The following is a 26,765-nucleotide window of genomic DNA, read 5'->3' on the forward strand; positions in this document are numbered from 1 at the left end:
CAGGAGACGGGACTAAAATAAGAAGCTGAACTGTTGCATGAGGTCGGACCCTTGCACGAGGTGCCATTCCCAGCCAGTGGAAAACCTTCCCACGTGTTCAGAAGCATCCGCCTGCCCTTCTGCATCCGCAGCCTCTGCCCCTTTCTGTCTCCCAGGCCGGGCCTGCTTTCTTGGGCCCAGCATCTGGGTCATGAGCACATTCACTGATCAAGAGCAGTCACTGCTCAGATCACCATGTGTTTCAGTCTCTGACAAGATGTCACAGAAATGGCATTGCTGAAGGGCAGCCGAGACAGCAATGACAGTCCTCCAGCTTGGTCTTAATGGATGAGCTCTAGAAGCTTCTGATAGCCATGTTTCTCACCTGCCTCCCTCTGTGAAAACCATGCCTCACTCTGTCCTGTTAAGAACTGTGCAAAGCATAGGGCACGCCTAACAGAAGGCAGAGGAGGTGGGACCAGCGAGCAGGAGCCCCGGTCACCCCTGATTCTTGTCAGGAGAGGGACCCAGAGCATCTCTTTATGCTCTTCTGGTCAGGAGAGGGACACAGCATCTCTTTATGCTCTTCCTCCTCCTTGGACCACACCTGGCACAGACACGGTCACTGTGGAGGGGGTGTCCTGAGGAGCTCCTGATCCCCTTGGCTGTGATTTTGGAGGGCTCTTGGGGGCTCTGGCTCCATCCACCATTTTTTTTTCCAAAACTGGCCATGGCTGGGGGAGATGGTAGAGCCCTACCACAGGGACCAGCTGATGGTCCCCCTGTCACCAGGGCTGGACAACTGTACCAGCCTCAGGGCACCAAATCCCTGCCTTCCCTTTGGAGCTGGGTGAGGGTAACATCCCAGGGACTTAATCAAAGTGGGAGGGAAGAAGAGCATCCCAGACAGGGAGTTCCGTTCAGAGGCCTTATTTTAAAAGCAGAGCAGTCATGGGGGTGTGGTGGCACACACCTGTAGTTCTAGGTACTCCAGAGGATGAGGCAGGATGATCACCAATTCAAAGCCAGCCTGGGCAACTTAAAGAGATCCTGTACCAAAATATAAAAGGGATGGGGTAATGTGCCTCTGGGTTCAATCTCCAGTACTGGGGGCAGGGAGTAGTACACTCAGGAAGGATTCAGGAGAGAAGAGATGTGGGCAAACGCCTGTCAGTACACGATACACCTGCCCCTGGCTCACAAAGTCTCCTTCCCCCCCCCCACCCAGGGCTCTAGGCACCCATAAAGAGCTCACCACAGTGAAGACCTGCCCTGATGTAGGAAAATCACATGTCCATGGGGAGGGGTAGAGGAACAGGGCTTTTGTTGAAGGGGTGGTTCAGCCTGGAGTGATACCTAGGAGTTCCCATAATGAAACAATGTCACAGCCAGAGCCACCAGCCAGCTGCTCCGCATGGTCAGCAGCAGCCCTCTGTCTGGGGCTAGTAGGGATAAGCAGCTAGGAACTCTTCAGTTTGGCTCTTCAGCGTCCCCATCCCTACCCACCGCCTTGTCAGCGTCCATATCAACAGGTTGCCTCACCCTCTGAGCCAGGACAACACCCTTCCTTCCTTCCTCCCTGTTTTCCCACCCACTCCCTCACCTATTTGTGGCTGATGTGGCAGGAATGCTGCGTCCATTTAGATTCCCACCAGACCCTCTGGATCTTGAGTCCAGCTTCCTCCCACACAGGAATCTGTATTTCCCTGAACTTAAATGGTTTTAACATTAGTTAGCTTTCCCTGACTATAACAAAATACCTGAGAAAAACAACTAACAGGTGGACTTTGGACCCAGGGCTTTTCTAAGCTGGCCTCAGGTGGCTTTCCAGCCTCAGTTCCTGCTATTTGTCCCCAGGGCTGTCATATGAAATTGGGCCAAAATTTCTGCTATTTAATTTCTGTAAAAAAGTGCCCCCACAGAGTAAGCTATAAACAATAGCTGTCTTCTTCCACACTAGAGATTGCACCTCTGACCCTCGTTGACATTTTTTGAGTGCTTTTTTGTGAGTAAAATATATGTTCGTCAATGTTAACAAAGTGGAAAAGATAACATATGGGAAGGGATTGGCACAGAGCGGGCACCGCAAAACTGTGAGCTCAGGTGCAGGTGGAGGCCCTGGATCCCCACAGTTCTGGCCCTTGTGTGGTGAGAACACTGGCCACAGAGTTCCACCAAGGCAGGAGGAAGTATCTGGTCACTTCCCACCTGGTTCTGTTGAGACAAGGGAGTGAGGTCAGAAGAACATTAGAGGGAGATGTGATCCTATATCACACTGGGCTGGGTCCAGCTCCACTTGAGACCTGTGTCCTGGGCCACTCCACCATTAGAAGAGTAGCCTGGAAGAGTCCAGGAGAAGGTGGCCAGTCCGGGGAGGACTCCGTCGCGCATGGAATTGTTCAAGGATGTGAAAACACTGGAGCTGTGAAGTCTCAGGTGGAGTCTTATCTTTTGGAGACCGTTCTGTGAAAGAGAAGCTGGACTAGACGGAGCCCAGATGATGGGTGAGAGCACAGGCCACCAGAAAGCAGGGGACGCCTGGGAAACTGTGAGTCTCCAGGTGCCAAAGATGTACGGGCCGTGGGAGGGGACAGCCCTGCCAGAGGAAGCACAGGGCCCCTCTGCGTCGGAGGTGTGAAGGATCTTGCAAGCACGAGTGTTCTCTCCCAGTGATTTCCAAATTGTTTTTACATCACAGGACTCTTTACACCATGTTCAGTTTACACAGACACCCGCTCTGAAAAACAACTTGTTCAGAGCAGCTGTGGGAGGAAGGACCCCAGAAATGCCCTGCTCAACCTCCCCACGCCCACCCCCCACAGATCCTGAGCAGTTTGCAAGTCCGTGTTCTAGAACCCACCTGGCCGAGGCTGCTGCAGGCTGGCACCACTCCAAACCCTCTCTGCTTCGAGGAGTCCACTCCTCTCTGTCGGTTTCATTTCTCTGAACACGAGGGGCCCAGGCTTCTGGCTGCCTGCCTGCCTCCCTAATCTCCCTGTCTGGTCGGAAACAGGGTGTGGGCTGCATTCTGCAGACCTAAGCTGACTTCAGCCGGGCTTGGTGCCTGCGGGGTGGTGCTTAGGCGTCTGACTTGGTCAATGAGAGGTCACTGCGCCACATCTCCACCTATCACACCCAGTCGTGTGGAATAAGTAAGGCTCTTCCTGTTCTCACCACCAGGCGGGTGTCATAGCCCTGGGCCACCTCTGTCTTGCCAGCTGAGGCTGGAAACTGGTGTTGAAAGATCGTGACATAAAGCCAAGAAATGGTGAAAATGGTACTTGTGGGTAGCAAGCCTGCCAACTGGACAGGGACTGGTCTTGGCAGTGGGGTGCTTCCAGAATTTCTAAAAGAAGGCGTCCTTGAACCACTCTTGTCTCTCTAGAATCTGTGGCCTCTATCTTCCTGCCCCAGCCTCTCCCTGGCCTCTGGCACTGCCTCTACTCCATCCTCCATTCACAGACCAGGAGTCTCCCAGGTCAGCCCCCGCAGACCCCACAGGAAAGGCAGTGCTGTGTCAGCCACCTGAGACCCCCGCCGCTGCCCTTTGTACACTTTCTACTCCTGTCTCTGTCTGTTTTGTGATCTCTTAAGTGGCTGTGAGTCACTCTCGAGACCAAGGTCTGTCTTATAAAGCTTCATACTCCCAGCCCTGGACCAGCCTCAGGCCCAGACCAGGCCTAAATAAGTATTGAGGAAACAGAACCCTGCTCGCAGCTCACACCGCTGCACACAGACTCCACTGGCGGTGGGCTCTGTGGCTGGTTGGATCACGTGTGTGTGGCCTGGCACTCCTGGCACAGCAGGCCCAGGTCTGGACAGTGCCTCAAATGCACCCCCACCTCAGACATTAGGATGTGATGTCATTTCTGCAGAACCTGGTCAAGAGGAGGATCTGAGACGTGCTCAGAACCCAGTGTGAGCTTCCCCGTGACCCGCAGTTCAGCCGCCCCGGCTCATTTTCCACCAAGGCGTGTGCTTCCTACTTTGGACAACTGAGTATTTTTAGCAGATCCACAGCTCGGCAGGCTGGGCCACCTGCCTCCTGCTCCACTCCCCACAGACATCCCTTCCTTTTTGAGCTTCCGTCGGGGAGCAGACAAGCCAGCCAGCTCACTGTGGCTGGACCTCCAGGGCGCAGTGACTGCTGGGAACCAGACCTGAGCCTGGCTTCACAGGACACAGGCTTGCCCTCCAAAGCAGGCCTCAATACAACAGAGTGGGTTTCTGATCACTCGCTTTGTGAGATTATACCCAAGGGGCGTGCCCCCGAGGGGGAAGCACATGGAGCTATGAGATGGTAATAAAATCAGTAGGTTGACAAGCCTTCAGAGTATCTAATTTGGAGGAAAGGTGAGGTTTGATAATTAAATATTAATAATAAATGGAAAAGTCAATAACATAAATGTGGAATTGCCTCATAGAATCTCGGATTAGGAAGGTAACTTGGAGGCCATTGAGTTCATCTCTTCCTTTAAGAGAATAACACAGCTTGGTGGAGAGAAAAGTCCTGCTAGAAGGAGAGATGTGCCTTTGTCTACTAGCTGTATGACCTTGGGGAAGTTACTTCAAACCAGAAGTTCAGCTCCCAACTTGATCTGCCTCTCCTTGTTTGGTTTTGGAGGGTTTTTTGGTTTGTTTGTTTGGGTTATGTATATACTGCGATTGAACTGAGGGGCATTTTACCACGAGCCACATTCCCAGCTCTTTTTATTATTTAATTTGAGACAGGGTCTTGCTAAGTTACTTAGGGCCTTACCAAGTTGCTGAAGCTGGCTTTGACTTGTGATCCTCCTGCCTCAAGCTCCAGAGCCGCTGGGATTACAGGTGTGCGCCACCACACCTGGCTAGGAAGTGTTTTTAAAAACAGAATTGCACAGCAGTTGAACACCTGAACTTTGTAGCCAGGCGACCTGAGTTCAAGTTCTAACTCTATTAACTCACAGGCTGTGTGGCCTCAGGCAGGTTACTTAACCTGTTGCTGTTTTCTGGTGTAAATGGAGTGAGTGGAGGCCCAGTCTTACAGGCCTGTCGTGTGGTTTAAATGAGGTAATGCATGCAAAGCATTTAAAATAGTGCTTGGCACCAGGAGGAGCTATTTAAAGTCTGCTAATATTTTTAATTTTAAAAAACATCTGGATGTGTGCTTTTCTTGAAAGCACTAGAAGATGTGACAGCCTCGTGCCACACTTGGCTAGATGGGTGTACTCCCTGTCCTTGTAGAGAGAGAGAGTGTGTCCTACCTTCCAGTTCTGCACAGTGCCCACCACTCCCCTGTCCTTAGGCCTCCTCTGCTTTGCTCACCACAGTGCCAGCCATGCCCCTGGGCACCCTGAGCCTGCGCTGGGTCTTAGGGGTGAATATGGAGTAGCTGATGAAATGCCCATGTCCCTTTTACAATGGTCCAGCAGGTCCACCTACAGCCTTCTGGCACTGTGCCAGACATGCCATTGCTCATGGCAGCCGGAACTCCTTCCTGTTCATCTGGCCCCTATGGGAACGTGGCTGATGATGGGGAGCTCACTTCCTTACAGGGCAGCTTCATTGATGAGTCCGTCCCATTCAGAACCAGGAAGAGCAACCTCATCCATTGCTCTGCCTGAAATCCTTTTAAATTCCCATCCCACCCAGTCTTGTGGAACCCAGAGCAGCGTGTGTGGTGTGCCACCTCCTTTGGGAACACTGTGCCAAGCTTCTATGGGCTTGGTGGAACTTATGGGTCTGATTGCCTCTGGAGAGTCTGAGGCCACAGCGCAAGGTGTCACATGCTGATTGTTCAGGCAGGCAGCTCACTATGGGCAGTGGGGACCCTGACCAAGTCCAGCTGTGTGACCCTGACCAAGTCAGCTCCAGGGTCAGATCTGGGCTCTCACCCCACTTCACACTTTCTAGCTGTCTGATAAGGTGGGACGAGACACTCAACCTCTCTGTTTCTCTTTGCATCTGTTCACAGGCTGCTTGAGCAGCTTTCTTTTCCATTGAGACCATGAGTCTTAGAGCAAGAGAATGAAAGCAGAGTCATCCAGGAAGAGCCCGGCAGTTCCATGCCCAGGCAGCACCCATCATCTCCTGACTCCAGGCAGCAGGACAGAAAGCTGCTTTCTACCAGGGCTCCAGGACCCTGGTGATGTAGCCATGGGGGCTTCTGGCCCTACTCCACGGAGCTCCTGGCAGACACAGTTCTGAACCTCAGGCAAACAGGTGGCCCAACCTCAAACTCTAGGTCCCTCCAGCCAAGATATCTGAAACCCACAGAAGAAGCTCTTTTCCTTTAAGAGCACATCCATACCGCCTGACCAAATCCCCTGGCTTACCAGGACAGCAGAAGACAGGCAGGCAGTGGGCCTGCAGTCCACGGTTCCAGACCTGGCTATGGTGGGCTGTCTTGCAGCCTCAGAGCAGGCAGGGAATTAGTCCCCTCCCCAAATGGGATCAGGGCAGCCTATGGCCCAGGTCTCCAAGGAGCAGCCTGGGGTGGAGGAGGTGGCAGCGAGCAGACCCGGGAGGAAGGCCTGTGCCCCAGGAAGGCCCCCGCACAGGCCTGCTTTCCAGCCCTAGCCCTCTCAGGGCATTTGCTGCAGCCGTGGACACCTGGGGATTCTAGCCCAGGGCTGGACTTTCAGGAAGGGCTGGGTAGAGACGGATACCATTCTTGCTTATCTGCAGTGTCACAGGTCCCTGGGAAACCAGAGAGGGAAGGTGCCAAGAAAGCCTTGGTGGGTACCATCTGAGAGCAGTAGTGCAGCAAGTCTACATGGGGATGGGGACTAAGTAGGAAGATTGTGTCAGGGTGATCATGGCCATGTCACTTGAACCTTTTAGGGCTTTGTTCCTGTTTGTCAACTTTCTGTTACTGTGACAAAATACTTGAGCTAATTGATTTAAAGGAGGAAAGGTTTGCCTTAGCTCATGGTTTCAGAGGTTGCAGTTTGTGGCCACTTGAACCATCACCTGTGGGCCTTTGGTGAGGAAGCACTTCATGGTGGGGAGCATATGGTGGAGGAGGCTGTTCATCTCATGGTGGCCATGAAGCAGAGAGAGAGGAAGGGACCAGGGTCCCAATTTCCCCTTCAAGGGCGCACCCCAGTGTCCTAACTTCCTCCCACTGACTACCTCCCACAGAGGTAGACCTTACCTGCCCAAGGTCCCCCAGGTGGATGTTGAGGGGCAGCTGGATGTTCAGCCTTGTAGTCCTGGTTGGAGCTGGAGAGAGGAGGGGGAGCCGTGAGTGCTCAGGTGGGAAGCCACCTGGGGAAGGGGCGAGGTGAGAGGCACACAGGCTGGAGCCTGGGGGGAAAAGAAGAGGGCTGCACAGGAGGCGCAGTCTAGAGGGAACGTCACTCCAGCCACGCAGTTGCCTCCAGAAGGCAGGGAAGAGGGCAGACAGGGTAAGGTAACCCTGTGAGCTTGGCAAGGACTGGTGGTCAGCAGAGCAGGACTGCAGTGACCCAGGGAGCGTGGAGTGGTGAGAAAGATGGACAGCAGTACGGAGGGCCCTTTCCAACCTGGGTCCGTGCAGGGACGCAGAGGAGCTAGAGCTGGAGTGGCTTGGGATCCAAGGGGGGCTTGTGATGGGAGAGAGCGGAGCCTGTGTCTATGGTTAGAAGGAGCCAGGAGGTGACAGTGGATGGGGTGGGGCCTCTGTATGGGCAGCAGGGCCAGGTCCTCAGGCAGGAGAGCCCAGCCCACATTGATACACAGCTGCCCCATGCCTGTCCCTGGGCTGTGCTCTTCAGGAAACACAAAGACAAGACGTGGCCCCGGCCTTCATGGAGGAGAGGAGTCGCAGGATCCCATTTTTTGCCAGAGCTGTGTCTTCCAGGTCCTGGGGTGCTCAGCCCTTAGCGGCCCTCCTCAGGCTCTCCGTCACCTTCAGCCCCACTGGCCGCCCTTCTGAAAGACCTCTCCTCTGGGCTTCCAAACCACAGTTCTCTCCTGGCTCCTGGCTTCTCTGACCTTCCTCTGTTTGGGGCAGGTTTCCTGGTACCATATTTTCTGCTCACCCTTATCCTTGGGGCAACCCAGGCCTCTGCCCGTGACACGGTACCGGTCTAGTTTTTCTTTCTCTTGTGTGCTCACCTTCTCCAAGCAGGTCTGCACAAACTCTCCTGCGTCCCACAGATCCCCGTGTGCTCGACGTTCCTTCACGTCTCTCTCACTGAGTGTGAGACACAGCAGTTGAAAATCAGAATTCCCCATCGCATCCCCCTCACGCTTGAACGGTGCCGCCCGAGGGAGCCAAGCTGCAAACTTTGGATCTTTGTTTCTCCCTCATTCTGACCCCCACCCCAGCCAGATGGCCACCAACGTCTTCTGGTGTCCACACTCGAAGACCCTCGGGTCTGTCCCGGCACAGGAGTCCACACTCACTTCCCTCCTCCAAACCACACCCACGCATCCGGAACTGTCCTTGAGACTTTATATCTACATGAGAGACAACTTTGAGCAAATCTCAACTCCTTAAGGTGGCATTGGATGGTGATCCCCCTGCCCTGCCTGTCCAGCCTCAACTCCTCTCGCCCACCACACCCCAGGACTTATCAACCCTGCCGCTGCTCCTGGGGTCCCTGCTGGGAGCCCTCCCTACTACCTGTCACCATCCTCCCCAACTGCTCCCATCGGGCTCTCCCTCGGTGCTCCCCAGCAGATGGCAAGGTGTGGTACATGGTTCTGCGTGCGCCCCAACCCCAGTCAAGTCACCACCCTAAAGGACTCGGTCTCTTCTTTCTTTCTCTCTGAAGACCATGCGCCATTCACTTGAGCTTGATATGGAGGGAGAAATGCAGGGGGCTGAGATAGCTGAGGTGGACTGGCGCGAGGACCTTAGCACAGAGCAGAGCCCAGATGCAGCAGAGGTCAGAGAGGCTGTGGGCAGCAGGAGGGTGCAGAAAATCTGACTCCAAAGGACACCATCGTGCTAGGTGGTCAGAGGAACTCAAGTTTCGTGGACCCGCCGGGCAGGGCCGGGTGGAGGTTGAAGCCAGGTGGCAGCAGGAACCTCCGGTGCAAAGAGGAGATCCAGCCATCCTCTCGTCTTCTCCTGGCTGGGAAAGGGTGCCCTGTCTCAACCTGCTTCCCCTGGGTCCCAGGGCACAGAGGGTCATGGGAGTTAAAATCCGGGTGTGGACAGCTGTGTGATGGTGAAGAGTTATCATTTAGTAGGCAGACATCCGTGTTTGACGGGAGGGTGCTCTTCCTTTAGCACAATAGTCAGTTCCCCCACCCCTCCTCCAGTGCCTGCAGTTCCTCCTCTCGAACACAAGATGGTGTGTGCCCTTGACCAGGGTTGAGGTGGCCTGGGGCCTGAGGACCCTACCTGACTGGCTGGTCAGCACCTGTAAAGGTGAAGGAAGGACAGTTTTAGGTTCCTTGAGAGGCAGATGGCCAAATCTAAGGTGACCAAAAAAACAGGCCCATAGGGGACAGCAATTCACATGCGAGTGTGCGTGAGTGGGCAGTGTGTGTGTGTGTGAGATAGAGTATAGGGTATGAGTGTGGAGGTTTGTGAGAGCCTGAGCACAGGGGTGTAAGAGGGATGTGTGTGTGTGTGTGTGTGTGTGTGTGTGACTATGAGGAGCGTGGTGGCAGTGGAGGCACGAATGAGGGTGTGAACGTGAGTATGGGGCATGAGTGTGAGAGAGTGTGAGGTTTATGTGAGATCTGAGCCTGTGTGGGTGGGTGTGAGAGTGAAAGTGTGAGGGGGCTGGAACTAGAGTGTGTGACAGAGACAGAGAGATTGAGCATGAGGGGTGTGTTTGGACTTGAGTGTGGGGATGTGTGTATGAGCATGAGTGTAGGGTGTCTGAGTGTGAGTGTGGAGGGGTGTGCAGCTGGTGTGGGGGCATACATGTGTGAGGGTGCATGAGTGTGTGGGTGTAAATGGGAGTCTGAGTATACATGAGAAAGAATTTGAGGGATGTGTATAATTGGGGTGTGCGTGTGATTGGGTGTGTGCGGGTGCAGGTGAGTGTGGGGTGTGGGGTGACCCTTCTGCTGCTGCCTGCAGCCCCTCACAGAGCCCTGTCTCAGGCCCATCCCTGTGACATTCTCTTAGCCCTAAACTGAGGCTCCTGAAGCCCTTGTCACCTCCTGCCCCCCTCCCAGTCCCCATCACTCCCTGGCCCTCTCTCTTGAGTGTGGTGATGGGCAGCTCTTGCTGCAGGCGTTGAAGGCGTGCTCACCTCCTGCAAAGCACCCTGCCAGCGGCCCTGAGGCTTCGTGAGTCAGAAAGCTCTCTCCTGGAAGCCGGCCAGGGTTCCCCGCTGCCCGCCACAGCCTCGCCCGCCTGCGTCTGGAGACGTGCTCATTTGTAGTGCCAGAACATGGCAGTCCGCTCATCATCGGTTGAGCCTGTGGGCTTTGTGGGCTTCTTCCTGCTGGTGGAAATGACAGTGTCCAGTTCAGGGTCTGGGGTGTCAGTGGCCCTGAGCCCCAGCAAATGGGTTGGCCAGTCCCGAGGCCCCTGAGAGCGGCTGGGGCTTCCTGATGCGACTGGGAATCTGTGTCCTACAGAGCTTGACGGAGCCGGGGTGAGGGAGAGAGCACGGGGCTCCTGGCCGCCAGGCTCTGAAACCAGGAAAATAATGGTGGTCCTGGCATTTGCCTCCCTGGAGCATCGGGGTGGCTTCCTGATGGCTTGTTTTCACCCCTCCTGGGAAATGGACGGGCTCAGGGTAGGCAGGTTCGGATCCTGGTTCTGTCCCTTTCTGGCTGTAGGATCCTGGGTGAATGTCTCGCCTTCTCCGAACCTGGGGTCAGGTCAGGGTCCTCTTTGTTGTGAGGTCATTGTGATTTAATTCAGGTCAAGTGCCCAGCACAAGGCGAGCTGGGTGAATTATAGCTTCTAGAGCTGCTGCTGTTATTTTGTGGGATTTTACTCTGTGACTCTGGTGGCCTACGGTGGCTGTTCTGTATGGTGCTCACTCTCTGTGGCCCAGTGGTCAGGGCTGGTTGTGGAAAGGAGGCTGTCAGAAATGCGCTTCATGTCCCCTGGCAGGAAGTACCTGCCTGCTACTCTAGGGAGAAAGGCAGGTGTGGCGGGCGTACCTTTCAGAGGTGGCCGGGTGCAGGGGTCCACTGTGGATCCCCAGGGCGCCTTGCTCCCTCCCAGCCCACGGTGCTCCACATTCTCCACTCCAGGCGTCGTGACCGGGCTGGGCAAAGCTAGGAAACCGTGCATCTTCTGAGGTGGGAACCTGCCTCTTCTCCTCCCTTTTTTTTTTTTTTCCTTTACATGACACCTGTTGCTCATAGGTACAAATCAAACGAAGAGTATGTATATGTGCGAGGCCGCGGCCGAGGGAAATATGTTTGTGAGGAGTGTGGAATTCGCTGCAAGAAGCCCAGCATGCTGAAGAAACACATCCGCACCCACACTGACGTCCGACCCTATGTGTGCAAGCACTGTCACTTTGCTTTTAAAACCAAAGGTAAGAGACAGTCAGCTGGGGCACTGGCTCTGCCCCCTGCAGGGAGCTCCCCTCTGGGAGCCCCAGCACAGACCTGTTTGCCTGGGGCCTGACATTCATTTCCTGAGTTCCCACCCCACTTGGTGCCCATGGCAGAACAGCCAGCTCCAGACTGGGCAGTGGCACCCACGGCTGCCCCCGCAGGTGCTCCTGGATCCCACACACAGCCCCTCCTCCCACCGGCACACCCTCTCACCTCCCTGGGGACACACCCCCTCACCTCCCTGGGGGCACTCTGCCCAGCTCTTGGTTTCCTACTTATCTCATCGCTCTTCCTTCTGCATGTCTCCGTAGCCGTTAATCCACTGATCTGATAACGTCCAGCATCCACACCCGTCACTGCCACTCTTGCATTTGGAAATCCATCCCACCCTGGGCCACTCAGCACACTCGCATGCTCACACGTCTTGTGCAGAGTTCACTCCTGCCCCACCCCTCCTCACCACCCCGCCATGCCCCTGCTCTGCCAGGCTTCTCAGTAGCCTTTAGCAAAGGGCCCAGTAGCCCCACCCCTAGACCTGCAGCGTCACTCCTGCCCCGGCCACACCCACATCAGGGTCAGGACAGGCTCTGGCAGTCACCTGTGAAAGGAAGGACCGGCTGTTGAGAGCATGCATCCCAGAGAGCTGTGATGGGTCACAGCAGTGGCCTGGCCGCCGGGGGTTGGATGAACCAGGTCCATGAGATTCTTGGATGGACTTAGTTCTTTCCCTGCGAGACCTGCAGGGAGGGTCCTGCCTCTTGCTCACTGTTTTGGGGAGCTGAGCAGAATGGAGTGCCTCGGAGGGGGGCACAGGCCCTCAGCACCCTGGTGGTTCAGCTTCTTATGCTTTGCAAATGCCCGCGTCATGGTTTGGACACAAGGGTGCTATCTTCTCCTTTGAGCATGTTGGGGGCCTTCATGATGGACCCACATTGTTTGCCAGGGAGCAAAACTCAGCACAGACTTGGGCTTTGCCACTTGTCCTTTCTTCTGTTGATAAAGCTGTTCCCAGTGGTGGCCACTGGGCAGCCTCTGTGGAAAGAACCCAGTAGAGGCTCCAGCCTCCCTCCTTCCTCCATCCTCTTGTTGCCCGGCCCCTTCTGTTCTTTCTGTACTAGATCAGAGGCCAGTTTATCACATGTCCTGGCTCAGTGGCCTCCTCTCTGGCCATGTTCCTATTTCTGGTCTCCCAACCCCATTAGCTGAGCCCGACCCTCGTCTGTCCTCTCAACGTCATCTTTGAGTTGAACTCAAATTTTCCCACCAAGGTTTTGGGTTGGATGGAGTTACACAGCCCCCCCCCCCACTTCCTTTTCTGTGTCCTCTTCTCTCTTAGTGGCTCAGAAACAATGTCCCAAAAGGTGCCCAGAGAGTGCAGCTAGGCCTGGAGCCTCCTACCCTGCTGATGAGCACATCAAAGGCATCTATCCCTAGAGCCCTGCCACACCCAGGGCAGCTCAGCTCAACTCAGCCTGGACTCATGCTCTGTCCCCACATGTCCCCTACAATCCACTCATGCTGTGTCCCCACATGTCCCCTACAATCCAATTTCCTGTGGCCTTAAGAAGCCAGTTGGAATTTTATGGAAGAGAAAGATGGGGAAATTTGGCTGACAGTTTAAGTAACACAGTCTTAAGTAATACAGCTCTAAAAGTGGAAGGCTTCTTGTCCAAGCCCCTGAGAAGCTGTAGAAAGTGAGTCCCGGAACCAGAAGTGACCATGCACGAGAGCCCCTGCCTCAAGGGCACCAGCCCTCCCCTTCCTCTGGATGAGCAGGTCCTCCTGTCTCTGGAGGGAGGGGCCAGGTCTGCAGTCAGATGACCTCTGGAGTGGGTGGCAAGTGCTGCTTCTATTCCCAGCGCATCCAGGGGATCACAGGGCTCCATCGTCGGCATGAGGAACCTGGGAGAGCCTCCTGGCCACAGGCCACACAGTACACCTGTGCCCAGCACACAGCCCCCTGGGAGTCTCTGCCATGTGAGACAGGAAAAGCCCATTTCTGTTGACTCCCAACACAGGCAGTCCCCTAAGGGACCCCGCTGAATTCCTCTGCCTTGCCTGTTTCGCCAAGTCTGAGTAAGGTCTGGGGTCTTCATGGGAACCCCCACTTTCTAGGAGGAGCCTTCAGTGGAGGCCACCCCTGGCCTGACCTCCCTTCCTGGGTCTCTCTGAGCCACCACAGAGTGCAGAATCTGAGCAGGTGGGGTGGTGCCCCACATTTCCAGGGGTGTGGAGGGTCCTCTGAAGCAGGGCCAGGCCTGGGAAGCTTTGCTCTCAGCTGGGGAGCTTCCCGGCCAACACCAGAGGACATCTGAAAAGGTAGAATCCAAACTCTGTGCCTAGCAGAGGGGGCCTCTTGAGGCGGTGGCAGATGGAAGCAGAGAGCTGGTGGGCATGAAGCGGGGAGGACACTGGAGCTCTTGGCCCTCCCTGGGGCCAAGCTCTGATAACGCAGCCCCTCCCTCTCCTGGGCTGTCTGCATACCTCTCAGGTGACCTCCACCACTTTCCTCTCTCTCCCTTAAACTGTGGCCTAGGCAGCCTACATGAGCATTAAGGCTTGGCCTGGCAGTCCTCGGGACCCCTGTCACCTCTGCCTGGCTGTGCCATGTCTGGGAGCCCTTCCTGTCTGTCTCTGTCTGCCTGTCTGTGTCTCGTCTCTGTGTCAGACGTGGAAGTGGCAGCTCAGGCCTCTGGGAGCTACCTGAGGAGCAAAGGCCCGGGGACTGGCCTGTAGTCTGTCCTCTTCAGATGGCTTCCAGAAGTCAGCAGGGTGGTTGTGCTGTGTGAGGGCCATTGCGCCGATCGCAACCTCAGAGGACAGAGATGGCAGCTGTGGACAGGCCTCGCGTCCATTGGGCCAGCAGGGTGGGGGCAGGGTTCCTCCAGATACCCGTCACCTTCCCCCCACTGGCCTTTCCTCCTCCACTCCAAGCTGTCACTTTCTGTGGGGGGCTGGGTTGGCTGTGAGAAGGAGTGGCTCTGCCCCTTGACAGGGACCTGGCCTCCAGCCTGTTTCTGCAGGGTCAGTAAGCCTCTCCCTGGTCAGAGGCAGTGACAGGTGGGGAAGGAGGAGTGGCGGGGGGGGGGAACGGGACGAGCTCAGGGCCACTCATCCAGCGTCTGCTCCTGTGACCTGCAGAGTTACCTCAGCCTCCCTGCAGCCTCCGAGGGTGGTGGCAGAGAAGAGGCAGACCTGCCAAGTGGGAGCTTTGTGGGGCCTTCTCCTGAGCACCCCTGAGGCCCAGACTGAAAGGTGAAGCCATTTCTTCATGAGCATCACCTGAGCACCTCTCTTCTCCTGGCCCAGTACCATGTGTGGCAAAGTCCCTGGGTGCTCCATAGAGAGTGACTGTCATGGAGGGGGGTGGGTCTGCTCTGGGCCAGCCACACTCTCCTGCCACATGGGTTGTGTCTTCAAATCCTCTCAGCATCCCCACGAGGTAGGTATTACTTTACAGCTGCAGAAACAGATTCAGCAAGGTTCAGAACTCAGGGTCACACAGCCAGCAGCGGCAGAGCTTGGGCCACCCCAGGCCCCATGCTCAGAATCATCTTAGACTGTTGCTTCCCCTGCATGGAGCCAGCAAGGACCCCGGCGCTCCGAGACCTGGGCCCAGTCAGTGCTCTAAACTAGCTAGCACTGTGTCTTGGGGCCACTTGGTCAACCATGGTAGTTAAGGGGAGTCATGCCACCACCCAGGACAGCCAGTGATCTTAGCTAATGGAGTCATCAGCACCTGGGCCCAGAGTTAGGTGAGCAGCAGGGACAGGCCTCAGCCTGATGGGGGTTGGATTATATGGTCTGTGAGGTCCCTCCCCAACACTTGTGATGGCATTTCCCTAGGGGGCACTGAACACCCACAGTGTGCTCAGTATCTAATGTAACTGGTAAGAAACCTAAACCATCTAGGGAAAAATGTTTGTGAGAAATGGCATGATGGCCAGAAGGAGGAGTGTTCATGTCCTCGGTGGCCTGGGGTCATCAATGCAAGGAGGTTGCTTCCAGGGTTTGAGGGGTTGGTGTCTCTGGTCCACGGAAGACCCCAGGAGTCTCTTCCCACCTCTTGACAATCTTCAGGCATGACAGCAAAAGTGGCATTCACGAGACTGATAGAGACCTTTGGGAGCCCTTTGGTCACAAGATGTCTTGGGAAGATGTGGTTCTGCTCCCCCTATGGTCAGGAGTAGAACAGCCGGGCTTCTGTCCAGTGGCAGGAAAAGAGGACACCTCTCCACTTGTCCTGCTGCCCTTGGCTCCCCACACCTCAGGGAATCCCAGCTTTAGCTCTCCTCCCCCAACTCTTCAGCAAAACCCCAAAGTTCTCAGGCTGATTCAGAAGCACCCTTTGATCATCCATGGGCAGTCCCCCTGTTTACCCACCCATCCGTCCCCTCTCCGGCTCATTTCTCCACCATCCACTTTCCCTGTCTGTTTCTTGCACTCTTCCCGTCCATCTCTCCTTTCATGCAGCTTCCCTTCCTCTCCTGCAGTCTGACCTCCCACTTCCGCATGTGTGTGCAGCCAGCCGGCTGCTCTCCCTCCACCAGCTCTCCACTTCCCATGTGGAGAGCTGACCCCCTTTCCATCCATCCGCCGTTTCCCTCATCCACTCATCTGCCCATCTGTTCATCTGCCTGTCTGCTCATTCTGTCCCTTCCCTCTGCTCTCTTCCTATTCTGCTTTCCTTAGTTCCTCTAGCCACCGAGCCATCCATCCCTCCATCAATCTCTCTTTACCTCCATTCCAGCATGTCTAACTCTTTCCATTCTCCTCTCCTCATCCATTCATTCAAACTTACACATTAATACAATTCATGAGACAAAGCACCTGACTTGGGGAACTTATGATTTATTATGTGGTAGAGCATTTGGAAATACAGCAGTCCTCAGAGCACAGTCTGGGATGGGCCCAAAGGAACATCCAAGGCATCTGGCCTGTTCTCTTGGGGCATGCTAGGGTCACTTGACCTCTCCTCCCAGGACATGGCTGTCCACAGAACTCTGTGGTTTGTGAAATGCTGTGCACATGGCAGGGGAGTAGGGAATGAAGTTGCTGTTCCCATTTCCTGATCTCACAGAGCTGCGGCCCCTGCTCCAGAGCCTGCAGGGCTGGTGTTACAACTTTGGGCAGAGTTGGCCTCCCCAAGAGTTTTGTAGGCATGAGGCAGGAAAGAGCCTTGCCCAGGCCTTCCCTGAACCACCTGCATCCTGTGTCTGCACTGCACATTGGCCTGGGGAAACAGGCCCAGGAAATACACTCTACTAGGGAAGCCAGGCTTGGGCCCCAGGCTTTGGCTCCCAGGTTCGTGGCCAGTAGATGTCCCTACTCTTACTTTCTGTCCTCTCTCCAACCCTAAGAGTAACTTTGCCCTGGATCCTCTTCACAGACCCTAAGGTTCTGCCCTATGGGCTGCCTGGAAGAGACCTTGGCCAGAAGGGCATGTTCAATCCCCACCCTCCATGATGGTCATTGGGAGTCCCTATGTTATTGCACCACTTAAGGTGGCCAGTCATCCTGTCTGAGGCAAGTTGCCAGCTCCTGGGCCCAGACTGAAATCAGAATCAGGAAAAAAACAATTGCACTTGAGTGATTTTTTAATAATTTCTTTCTTTCTTTTTTTTTTTTTTTTTTTGGTTTTGTTTTTTAACCAGCATCTCCCTTTCTCATTGGACCCTCTGTCTGTCCCTTCACAGCCCCATGCCCTCCCCATCCCGGCTCCTGTGTTCCACCACGACCATCAGCTCTGGCTGCACGCCTTGGCCTGAACATTGGGGCCGAGGGGTGCCTGGCCTCTGCCCAACCCCTGCAGCTGGCAAGGCTTCTGCTGGTGTGAGAAGCCACAGCTGCCTCTGGCCCTCCCCAGCCCTGTCCTGCAGCTGAACCTGAGTCTGTCCTCATTCCTTTCCAGGGAATCTGACTAAGCACATGAAGTCGAAAGCCCACAGCAAAAAGTGCCAAGAGACAGGGGTGCTAGAGGAGCTGGAAGCCGAAGAGGGTAAGGAATGGGCACGCCCACCCTCCACCTGCCCCTCTCCCTGTCCCTTCCATCTGCCTTCCTCTCCCTGCTGCCTCTCCCCCTGCTTTGCCCCCTCCCTCCCATGCCTTTCCCTTCCGATTGCTTCAACTGTTGGGGCACAGAGGTGGAATTCACAGGGGATCACCCCCACTCCCATCTGCAGTGGTGTTGAGCACTGCCGCCCCTCAGAGCTCTGTGGATGTGCACTGAGTATGAGCACATGTGTAATCGCCTTTGGCAACGAGCACCAGCTATGTGCCAGGCACGTTCTAAACACATGCCTGAAATACCCGGCAGACTTCACAATGACTCTGTGGGTCCTGACTCTAGAAGCTCCATAAGCACACTCTGACATGGGCCTGAGGGTTTTAAGAGAGCCAAAGCCAGATGCAACAGCCCCTGTCACCTACCAATCCCCATCCCATGACCACAACCCAGCCAAGTCCTCCAGCACCAAGAGTCATGTTAGAGCCAGTCATCTTCCAGCACACAGGGGAGAGGGAGGAGCTGATCGAGGCTGTGGGTCTGGTGAGCACTGTCCGGTCTCAGCACCCAGGTAGGAAGCCAGAGGAGCTTTAGCAGATGGACAGGTAGTCCCTCCAGCATAAAAACCTTTGACCACAGATTTCTTGAAATCAGGATCAAATACTTAGAATGTAACATAGGAGAACCTGTGTGTGTGTGTGTGTGTGTGTGTATTTTGTTCAGTTTTCATTTTTCAGATTTGGAGATGTATTTGCAGTCTCACAAAAGAGTTAAATCACGTTTCCCTTTCTCTTATAGAACAGAACACAATGAAATTGGGGCTGTACTTCCCAATACCAAATTGTGGGGCTCCCATGCTTGTCAAGAGTGGACATCAGGCCATTTACAGAGATTGTTCCATTAGGTCCTCATAACAGGTGGTAGGAACTTGTGTTTCCGCATTTCAAGAAAGTAAAGTTCAGACAGGTAAAGGCAGTCACCCAAGGTCACAGAGATGCACTGGCTCCACACTACTTCCCCATTGCTGGGGGAGCCTGAGCCCAACCCAGAGCCTCTCTGTGGTCCCTGCCTCCCTCCCAGCCTCACTTTCCCAGTGGGGTGGACAAGGATGACCACACCCACCGTTGTGAGAATGAAGTCTACACATTCCTTCCAGAAGCAACTGTGAGGACAGCTCTGCTCTGAGCTCCACTGTACAGTGTCAGGAAGCCTGTGTTCTAGAGGGGAAGGCAGACATTGAATAATATGTAATAGAGCAGGGGAGAGAGGCAGAACAAAAAATAAAAGGCCAAAGACCAACTGAGAGCCTGGAACATAGCTTTGTGGGGTCTGGGGAGAGCTCTCTGGCAGAGGAAGCAGCAGGTGCTAAGTCCCTAAGACCACAGCACTTGACCCCTGTGGCTAGAGCCCACTGACACCAGGACAATGGGTCAGAGACCTCAGGCCAGGAAGGTCAAGGGGTGAGCTTGGCTGTCATCCAGTGTGAGAAGGGTAACACCAGGAACTTCCCTGACCGCCTGGGCTCTGGCTGGGTGCAGGGCATAGCCAGCAAAGGGCACAGGGGAGGCAGTGGTCCAGGCCAAGCACACCTTAGGCTCAGACCGCCACACAGTGCAGGTGAGAAGTGGTGGATTCAGAGGTAGAGCTCACAGATCTTGCTGTCACATCAGAGAGGGGAGAAGAAGAGGTTAAGGGAAAAGGAACCCAAAGATGACTCCAAGGTGTCTAGCTTAAAGATGGAGTTGCCACCTCCCGACTAGGCAGATTCAGGGCATCAGGAGTTGGTGTGTGCTGGACATGAAGCAACAACGTGGGAAGGTAGCCTGAAGCCCAAGCCCTCTGGTGGCCGGCATTGTAGCCCCGCCCCGGAGGAGATGAGGTCGGGCACCAGCGCCACCGTGTGGCGTATTCCAGCTATGGCACTTAGCAGTGCAGAGGTGCGCTCCTTTGGTGGTCCTAGGGCCCTGAGCTCCTAGTGGGCAGGACTTGTTGAGCTTTGCCCTTGATCCCAGGGGCCAGACATCCTATGAGAGGCATCAGGAAGGGGCGAACCAGACAGGGGCATATCCCCTAGAGTCCTACAGGAACCTGGATGTGGAAGGCATGGCCAAGCGTGCACCAGGCCGGGCATCCTTGGCTACCATTATTCATGTGCTGAATGACCAACACAGGCCACCTCAGTCTTTGGGCCTCAACTTCCCCATCAGTGAAGAAGGTCTTTAGGGGCCTCCCTGGTGAACATCAGGAGATGCTGGCCCTGACTCCCTCACCAGCTGCACCACCCACTGACTGATCTGCCCAGTGCTCATAATGCTTCTCAGCTACCTGCCTCTTAGCTGGCTGTAGCTAAGGATTATTGGGTGCTAACTGTGTGCTGGACCTCAGAACTCTCACAACACTTTCATGAGGGGCTATTATTACTAATACCCCTCCCCATTTTACAGGTGAGAAAACTGAACAAAAAGATAAAAGGAAGTTAGCCAGAGTCACACAGCAAGGGAATGGTGAAGTTAGGATCCAAACCAAGGCCATGGATGCTTTTCAAAGCATAAAACCATTTTTAAGCTGTCAGTGTAATAATGCAAAGGCTGTGAACCTTAGTTCTAACTCAGCCAGGAGCTTGATGGATGATCTTGGGTGTACCCCTACCCTCTCTGTGCCTCTGTTTCACCATACCTGAGTGAGGGGCAGGGGTAGGTGAACTTCTGGGGCTGCAGTAGTCTACAGCCAAAGTCCTTGGCAAGGGGACTCAAGTTTGGCCTGGAGCCAAATTTCAAAACTTTGCCCTCCCATCTCTATCCCCCTTTCCCTCCCAACGCCCACCCCGTCCCCATTTCCTCCCGATTCCTCATCTTTTTGCTCCCTGCTGCCAGGAGACCCTGCCCTTCCTCTTGTGGCCCTCCCCAGCTCTACCCCATCGTTTTGGACCTGCAGCCCACCGAACGTCCTCTTTTGTCCATTTTACTTCTGCATGTTGATTTTTTAGAAGCAGGTGGTACTGGGCGTCCTAGCCCTGGGGAAGCTGGGCCTGGAGGAGATCCAAAGCCTGGGTGCACCAGGGGCCTGGGTCACCTGCTATGTCTGGTGGTCCCAGTCAGTAGTGGGTGTAGTAGTGGTAAATGTAAGTGATGGGCCAGCCGATGGTTCACCAGCCCATACTCTGGCCAGAAACATGAGGTCATCATTATCTAGCAATGGACCAGCAGGACCCAAACCTCAGGGCCTTTCAGGTGGGCCAGACATCAGCAAAGCTCTCCCCAGCATCTAGAATGCTGCCCATTTCAGATATGGCTCAGACGAGACCTAATGGTGACCCATCTGGTCCAAGTTGCTCCTCGAGAAGCCAAACCAGGAAGCTGGCATTTCAGAGCTGCTCTCCCCAGGCTAGGAACATCATAGGCCTTCTAAAGGGTAGTGGCTCCTCAGGACAAGGGCATGGCCAGTGTGGGCCCTGCTCTGTGACTTGAGGCTAGCTTAGCCAAGCTTCTCACAGGGGCCGTATTTATTCTACTACCTACCAATTGTGCCAGCCAGCAGCACCCGATCATGGTGTCAGATATGTGTTTAGACTAATCATGCAGGCCGGCTTGGAATAATAAATTTCATCTTTAACGAATCCACAGTGACTATAATTTTGGAACCCTGGCTAGGTGCCAGGCCTGTATTTTCTCTTCTTAGCTAACCCTGGGAGGTGAGACTGTCATATTTGTTTGACAAAAGGGGAGACTGAGGAATAGCAAGGCAACATAACTTGCTCAGGGTGAAACCTGATTATTAATGGAAAAGGAGACTGTCTCACCTGCTGCGGTTCAGCCCCAGACCTACTGTGACCTTATTGGGTAACTTACTGAATCTCTCTTACCTCAGTTTCCGCATCTATAACCTGAAGATTAGAATAGTCCCAGCATTCTTTGAGGACTACATGGATTAATACACTTAAAGCTCTTAGATCTGAACTTGCATGTGGTAGAGATGAAGTCATTGCTGTTCATGATGATTTACAAAGCATTCGCATATCTGTGGTGTTACTTGGTCCACCCAGAGATCTTCTGCCAGTACCATAGCAATACTGCCTGGGTGGCAGATCAAGAAACTGGGCTTTAGAAGGAACAGCCAGGGCTGACCTCAGGTCTCCTGCATTCTCCCCTCAGGAACCAGTGATGACCTGTTCCAGGACTCGGAAGGGCGAGAGGGCTCCGAGGCTGTGGAGGAACATCAGTTTTCAGACCTGGAGGACTCGGACTCGGACTCAGACCTGGACGACGACGAGGATGAGGACGAGGAGGAGAGCCAGGACGAGCTGTCCCGGCCATCCTCGGAGGCGCCTCCACCCGGTCTGACAGCCATGCCGCGGGCAGACTCCTCACCTGTCCAGGGTCCTCAGCCCCCAGATGCCACCTCTGACAATGAGGCCACACGAGGCGGCTCAGTCTCTGATGCCGAGCACTTGACAGCCAGCCGTTGCTCCACGTCCAGCCAGAGCATCCTGGGTCTTCCCCAGCTGGGACCGGCCCTGTCGGGCCCTGTGGAGAAGGACACAAGCTCAGCCCTGAGCTCTAAGGCCATGTCCCCCAGAAGGCCATGGTCCCCAAGCAAAGAAGCAGGCAGCCGTCCACCACTCGCCCGCAAACACTCACTCACCAAAAACGACCCATCTCCCCAGCAGTGTTCACCGGCCCCAGAACCACAGGCCTCAGTTGCAAGCATGCTTGGCCCCCAGACGGGTCCAGGAAGAGACACGGCCCCTCCTCCTTGTGGGTCTCCAAGACTTGCGCTGTCTTCTCTCACTCCCCACCCCCTGGGAAGAGAACTGGCCCCTCGAACACATCTATCCCCAGAACTTGAGGGAACCACAGATCGAGGCCTCTCCACACGCTCACCCACCGGGAGATGGTCTCTGGGTCGGGCTGAGTCACCACCACGGTCAGCGCTGCCATGGAAGCGGGCCCTGGCTGGGCCAGGCAGCCCCGCAGCGGATGAGCATGGTCCAGGCTTGGGGCCAGCTCCGCGGGTTCTCTTCCCGCCCACACCTCTACCTCACAAACTTCTTGGCAGAAGCCCGGAGACCCGCACCTCCATGTGGGTGAGTTCCTGCCGTTGTCACTCCTGGGGGTGGGAGGGTTACAAGTTCACACTTTCTGAGAATCACACCTGGAGCTAAACGACTCTGCCCGATGAGTAGTTGCTGATAATTTAGCAAACATTCCTTGGGCGCTACTATACCAGGCACCAGGCTGGGCACCTTCGGCCATCTGGGTTATGACACTTTGTTGCAACTTCAGCAGCAGCAAGTGTGGGTTCCGGAGTTCATGGGTCAGAGTCCTACCCCTAGTGAGAGCCGTGGCCTTGGATGTGGGTGGAAATACTTGTGTAATTCCCCACCGGACCCAACCCAGCCTGCTTGTTGGGCAGATGGCAGAGTTTAACCCCAATCATCTCCATCTCCAATGTCATTGTCACAGCTCCCCATAGCCAGTATTGCTCCTGTCAGACCATGAGCACAGCTGCCATTGGCCAACACCGTCCGTCATCCCGGCACCTCAGCACCCCACTGATGCCACCTGTCACCCTGATGGATGTTGTCCCATCATCCACACAGTCCCTACCCTATTGTCGTGCCATCTCTGTACCACCAGCATCCCTGTCACCACAGGACCCCACCACTGACAGTGCCATCTCTGTCAACTTCACCTTCCAACACCTTTTCTGTCACAGTGTTGTCATGACCTGATATTGTCACTCCTGGAGAAATCTTACCTTGATTTTGAATTTGGAGGTCACGTTACAATTCCTCATGGTGGAAGGTCAAGAGCCTTGGGTGGGAACCCAAGTGCCAAGGTGAAGTTGCATGAATGAAGACCATTTTAGGAATAGGAGGGCAGCAGAAACAAGGTAGAGGGCCAGGCCAGAGTGACAACAGGGTCCCCTTCATCGGAGAACCCTTCCTCCAAATGTGCTGGCGGGGGGTATGAAGACGATGGGGCAGAGTGGGCTCGTGGTCACTAGAGCTGGAGACAGCCCGCTGGGCAGCATCGTGAGTACAGCCAGCAGCCTGGTTCTGGCCCCATTTCAGCTGGTTTCACGGTGGTCTGGGGCCCACTGCGCTCCGTGCCTCTAGGCCGCTGTCCTCCATGTGCCCGGCATGTAACCCTTGCCTTCCCCTGTCTTGTTTTTCTGACCCCTACAGAAGGCCGAGTCCCGAAGTCCAACCTGCCCGCCTGGCCCTGCTCATCCTCTTTCCTCCCGACCCTTCTCCGTCCCCCATGACTTCCACGGCCACATCCCCGCCCGGACAGAGGAGAACATCTTCAGCCACCTGCCTCTGCACTCCCAGCACCTGCCCCGTGCCCCGTGCCCCTTGATTCCCATCGGTGGGATCCAGATGGTCCAAGCCCGGCCTGGGGCCCACCCCACCCTGCTGCCAGGGCCTTCAACAGCCTGGGTCAGTGGCTTCTCAGGGGGTGGCAGTGACCTGACAGGGGCCCGAGAGGCCCAGGAGCGAGGCTGCTGGAGTCCCACTGGAACCTCATCAGCCTCTGTGTCCCCCGTGGCTAAGGTCTCCAAGTTCACACTCTCCTCGGAGCTGGAGGACAGAGACTACCCCAAGGAGGGGGAGAGGACAGGCAGAGGCCCAGGCAGACCTCCTGACTGGGAACCCTATGGGGCCAAGGTGCCTGTGGAGCCTGTGGCCACACACAGCCCCTGTACCCCACGGCCACCCCAGGGCCAACAGGTGGCGCAGTCCTGGAGCCTCCACTTGGAGTCACCATGCACGCTGGCCACCCCTGAGGCCTCTGCCGCCCCACCACTGGACCGCAGCAGCTCCGTGGGCTGCCTGGCCGAGGTCTCTGCTCACTTCCCAGCTCGGAGGAGGAACCTCTCTGGGGAACCCAGGACCAGCCAGGGCTCCCCCAAGCCCTCAGGTAGTGGGGAGCCCAGGGCATCGCCACCCCAGCCCAAGGACAGGGCCCCCCCAAGCACTTAGCCTCTCTCCGTCCGACCGCGTCAGCATCTGGCTTCCGGTGTTCCGCAACAGACGTTTGCAGCCAACGTCCTGGAGTCATCTTGCTCCCATGGGCCCCCTGTCCCATCTGTCCATCTGTCCACACAGTTTCTGCTCAGCTCCCATCTGTTATATCTTCCCACATATTGCAGTTACCTGTGCCTTTTTCTATACCTTTTGTTGCTTGAAAAGAAACAAATCACACACACACACACACATACATAAAAACAAGACAAACCCACAAGGAGCTTGAGGCTGTGGATAGTTTGTGCTTTTTAGGAAAGGCTGCAGGAGGGGTGCTCTACAGCACCCCTGCAATCACAGCCACTGCCTCCAAGGACAGCGAGAGGCAGCCGCTGGCCTAGGGAAAGGGGATGCACTGAGGGCACAGAACACAATTAAGTGGAGACGCAAGCAGTCCGTGTACAGAACTGCTTTAGTTCCCCCTTCCCTGCCCCGGCCAGCGGCCACTCTTTTCTGCCAGAAAAGGGCCAGCAGCCCCAGGCAGAGGAACACAAATGCAGGCAGAACCCCAAGAGATCATCTTCTTTTTCCTTTTATTCTCTATAAGAAAAAAGCGGGGGTGCAGTTGCTTTTGCTAGGATTTCAACCCAAAATAGCAGGTAGAAGGTAAAAACTGGTTGGTTCCCCCAGGGATCCCAGATACCCGGCTCATCTGAGTTGTGGGCTTATCCTGCATTTCCCAGGTAAGCAAGCCATGTGACAGCCCCTCCCTTCAATACCCCCATCCTGCCCCCAGCCTCTGGGCTAGGAAAGGAGTCCCGACTGTCGCTTTCCTGGCTCTGGCACACCTAACCCCTGCCTTGCTCTCCTGGCCCTGGCCCTCCTGACTGGGAACCCTAAAACCCGCAAAGCTGAAGGGCTGAAACCAAGCCTAGAGACTATCCTCAGCTTGGGATTTGGATTCTGCTTCACCTCAGTCCCTGCAGCACAGGGGCCTTACGACCTTCATAGCTGGGCTTTAACAGTGCTCGGCGCTGTGAACTTACAGGGCTCCGGGTCCCTTGGAACAAGACTGGTTTCTCTGTCCCCTCCACACATGGCCAGGCCTCCACTACCTAAGGAAATACCCCAAACGGTGACTGGTAGGAACTGCCTTGGCCTATGTTTTGGCTTAAATCTCTTTTAAGACACCCCCCCCCAAAAAAAAAACCCTATAAACATAGAAAAAGAAGATGGTGTTTGGCATATCCCCCCCACCTCCTCCTCTTCTCTTCTCTCAACCTAGAAGAGTTGTGAATTGTACCACATCCTTTGAATTTTTCTCTTATTTCCTGGGACAAAAACAAAAACAAACAAAAAACCCTGCTTTTCAAGAAAAATAATTTGACCAGAAATTTAAATCCCAAGTTAAAATATGGAACTTGACCTCCAGCATGTTTAGCCCATATAATTAATTGTAAAAGTGAGTGCTCCTGTGCACTGCTGCTTAAGGTTCCCATTTCCACCTGGGAGAGGACGAGTTTCCCCTATCTTTCCAGAAACAACTAATATTTTACAAAGAGGGGCCGTGGTATGTCCCACCCAGGCTAGGTGCTGGTGCCACCTTGCACAGAACAGGGACCTCTCTGGCCAGTTCCCAGACCTCCGCCAGGCTGTAGATAGGCCTCAACCTCGTGCTTGGCCATCCTTCCCCTCTCTCCAGCTCAGGCCTTTCCCTACAGGCCCCTGCTGGGTGGACAAACCAGCCACAGGCCCAGCCTCCACCAGAGCAGCCGCTCATTCTCCTCTGCCTTGCTCCAAGCTAAGACAAAAAGAGCAGGGCCTCCCTGGGGGCCTCCTGTACTCTCGAGCGCTGGGGAGTTGGGCTAGCGCCTGGCTGCTTGACTCAGGCTAGGGCTCCTGCTCACCTTAGGAGAAACCAGCAAGCCTACCTGGGCCACATTGGCACTCTTTGGATCTGTAGCAAGTGAGTAAGAGCCTGGGCTCTGGTCCCAGACCCTGGCCTCTGTCCTGGGCTCCCCTCACTCAGGCCATTCATCCTGAACCCCTAGGCTTCAAGAGCTGAGCCTCAGAAGCTGGATACATTTCTGTCCCTGACTGCTGGCTTGGCTCCTGACCTTGGGGATAGCCACCCCCCTCCACCCTACTATACACCCCAAGCTCTCCCAGGCACTGTTCCCCCTGTACTCAAACAATCCATCCACCAAGGTCCCCTTCCTGGGCAGCCTAGTAATGGACAGTGTGGCCATCAGGGGAGAGTCCCTGCAGTTTCCTGAAGAAGTAATGGGCCAGGGGTCCCTGGAAACCTAAGGGACAGGGACAGAATACCTTCATAGAATCTGGCCTCAGTGCTGCTGCCCCACA

General features: G+C 55.2%; 1 protein-coding gene across 3 annotated transcripts in view; it reads left to right on the forward strand.

Moving 5' to 3' along the window:
• Hivep3 (HIVEP zinc finger 3) overlaps positions 1-25,615 on the forward strand; it is a 458,107-nt gene extending 432,492 nt beyond the window's left edge. For all 3 annotated transcript variants that reach the window (XM_048815629.1, XM_015485179.2, XM_048815630.1), the window contains 4 exons: positions 11,233-11,408; positions 17,342-17,428; positions 21,586-22,517; positions 23,622-25,615. In XM_048815629.1, coding sequence (XP_048671586.1) covers positions 11,233-11,408; positions 17,342-17,428; positions 21,586-22,517; positions 23,622-24,419 — 1,993 coding nt within the window. In that variant the 3' untranslated portion in view covers positions 24,420-25,615. The remainder of the gene's footprint in view (positions 1-11,232; positions 11,409-17,341; positions 17,429-21,585; positions 22,518-23,621) is intronic.
• Positions 25,616-26,765: the final 1,150 nt, after the last annotated feature.

This window comes from Marmota marmota, unplaced genomic scaffold (genome assembly GCF_001458135.2).
Source record: "Marmota marmota marmota unplaced genomic scaffold, marMar, whole genome shotgun sequence".
In the NCBI taxonomy this organism is placed as follows: domain Eukaryota; kingdom Metazoa; phylum Chordata; class Mammalia; order Rodentia; family Sciuridae; genus Marmota; species Marmota marmota.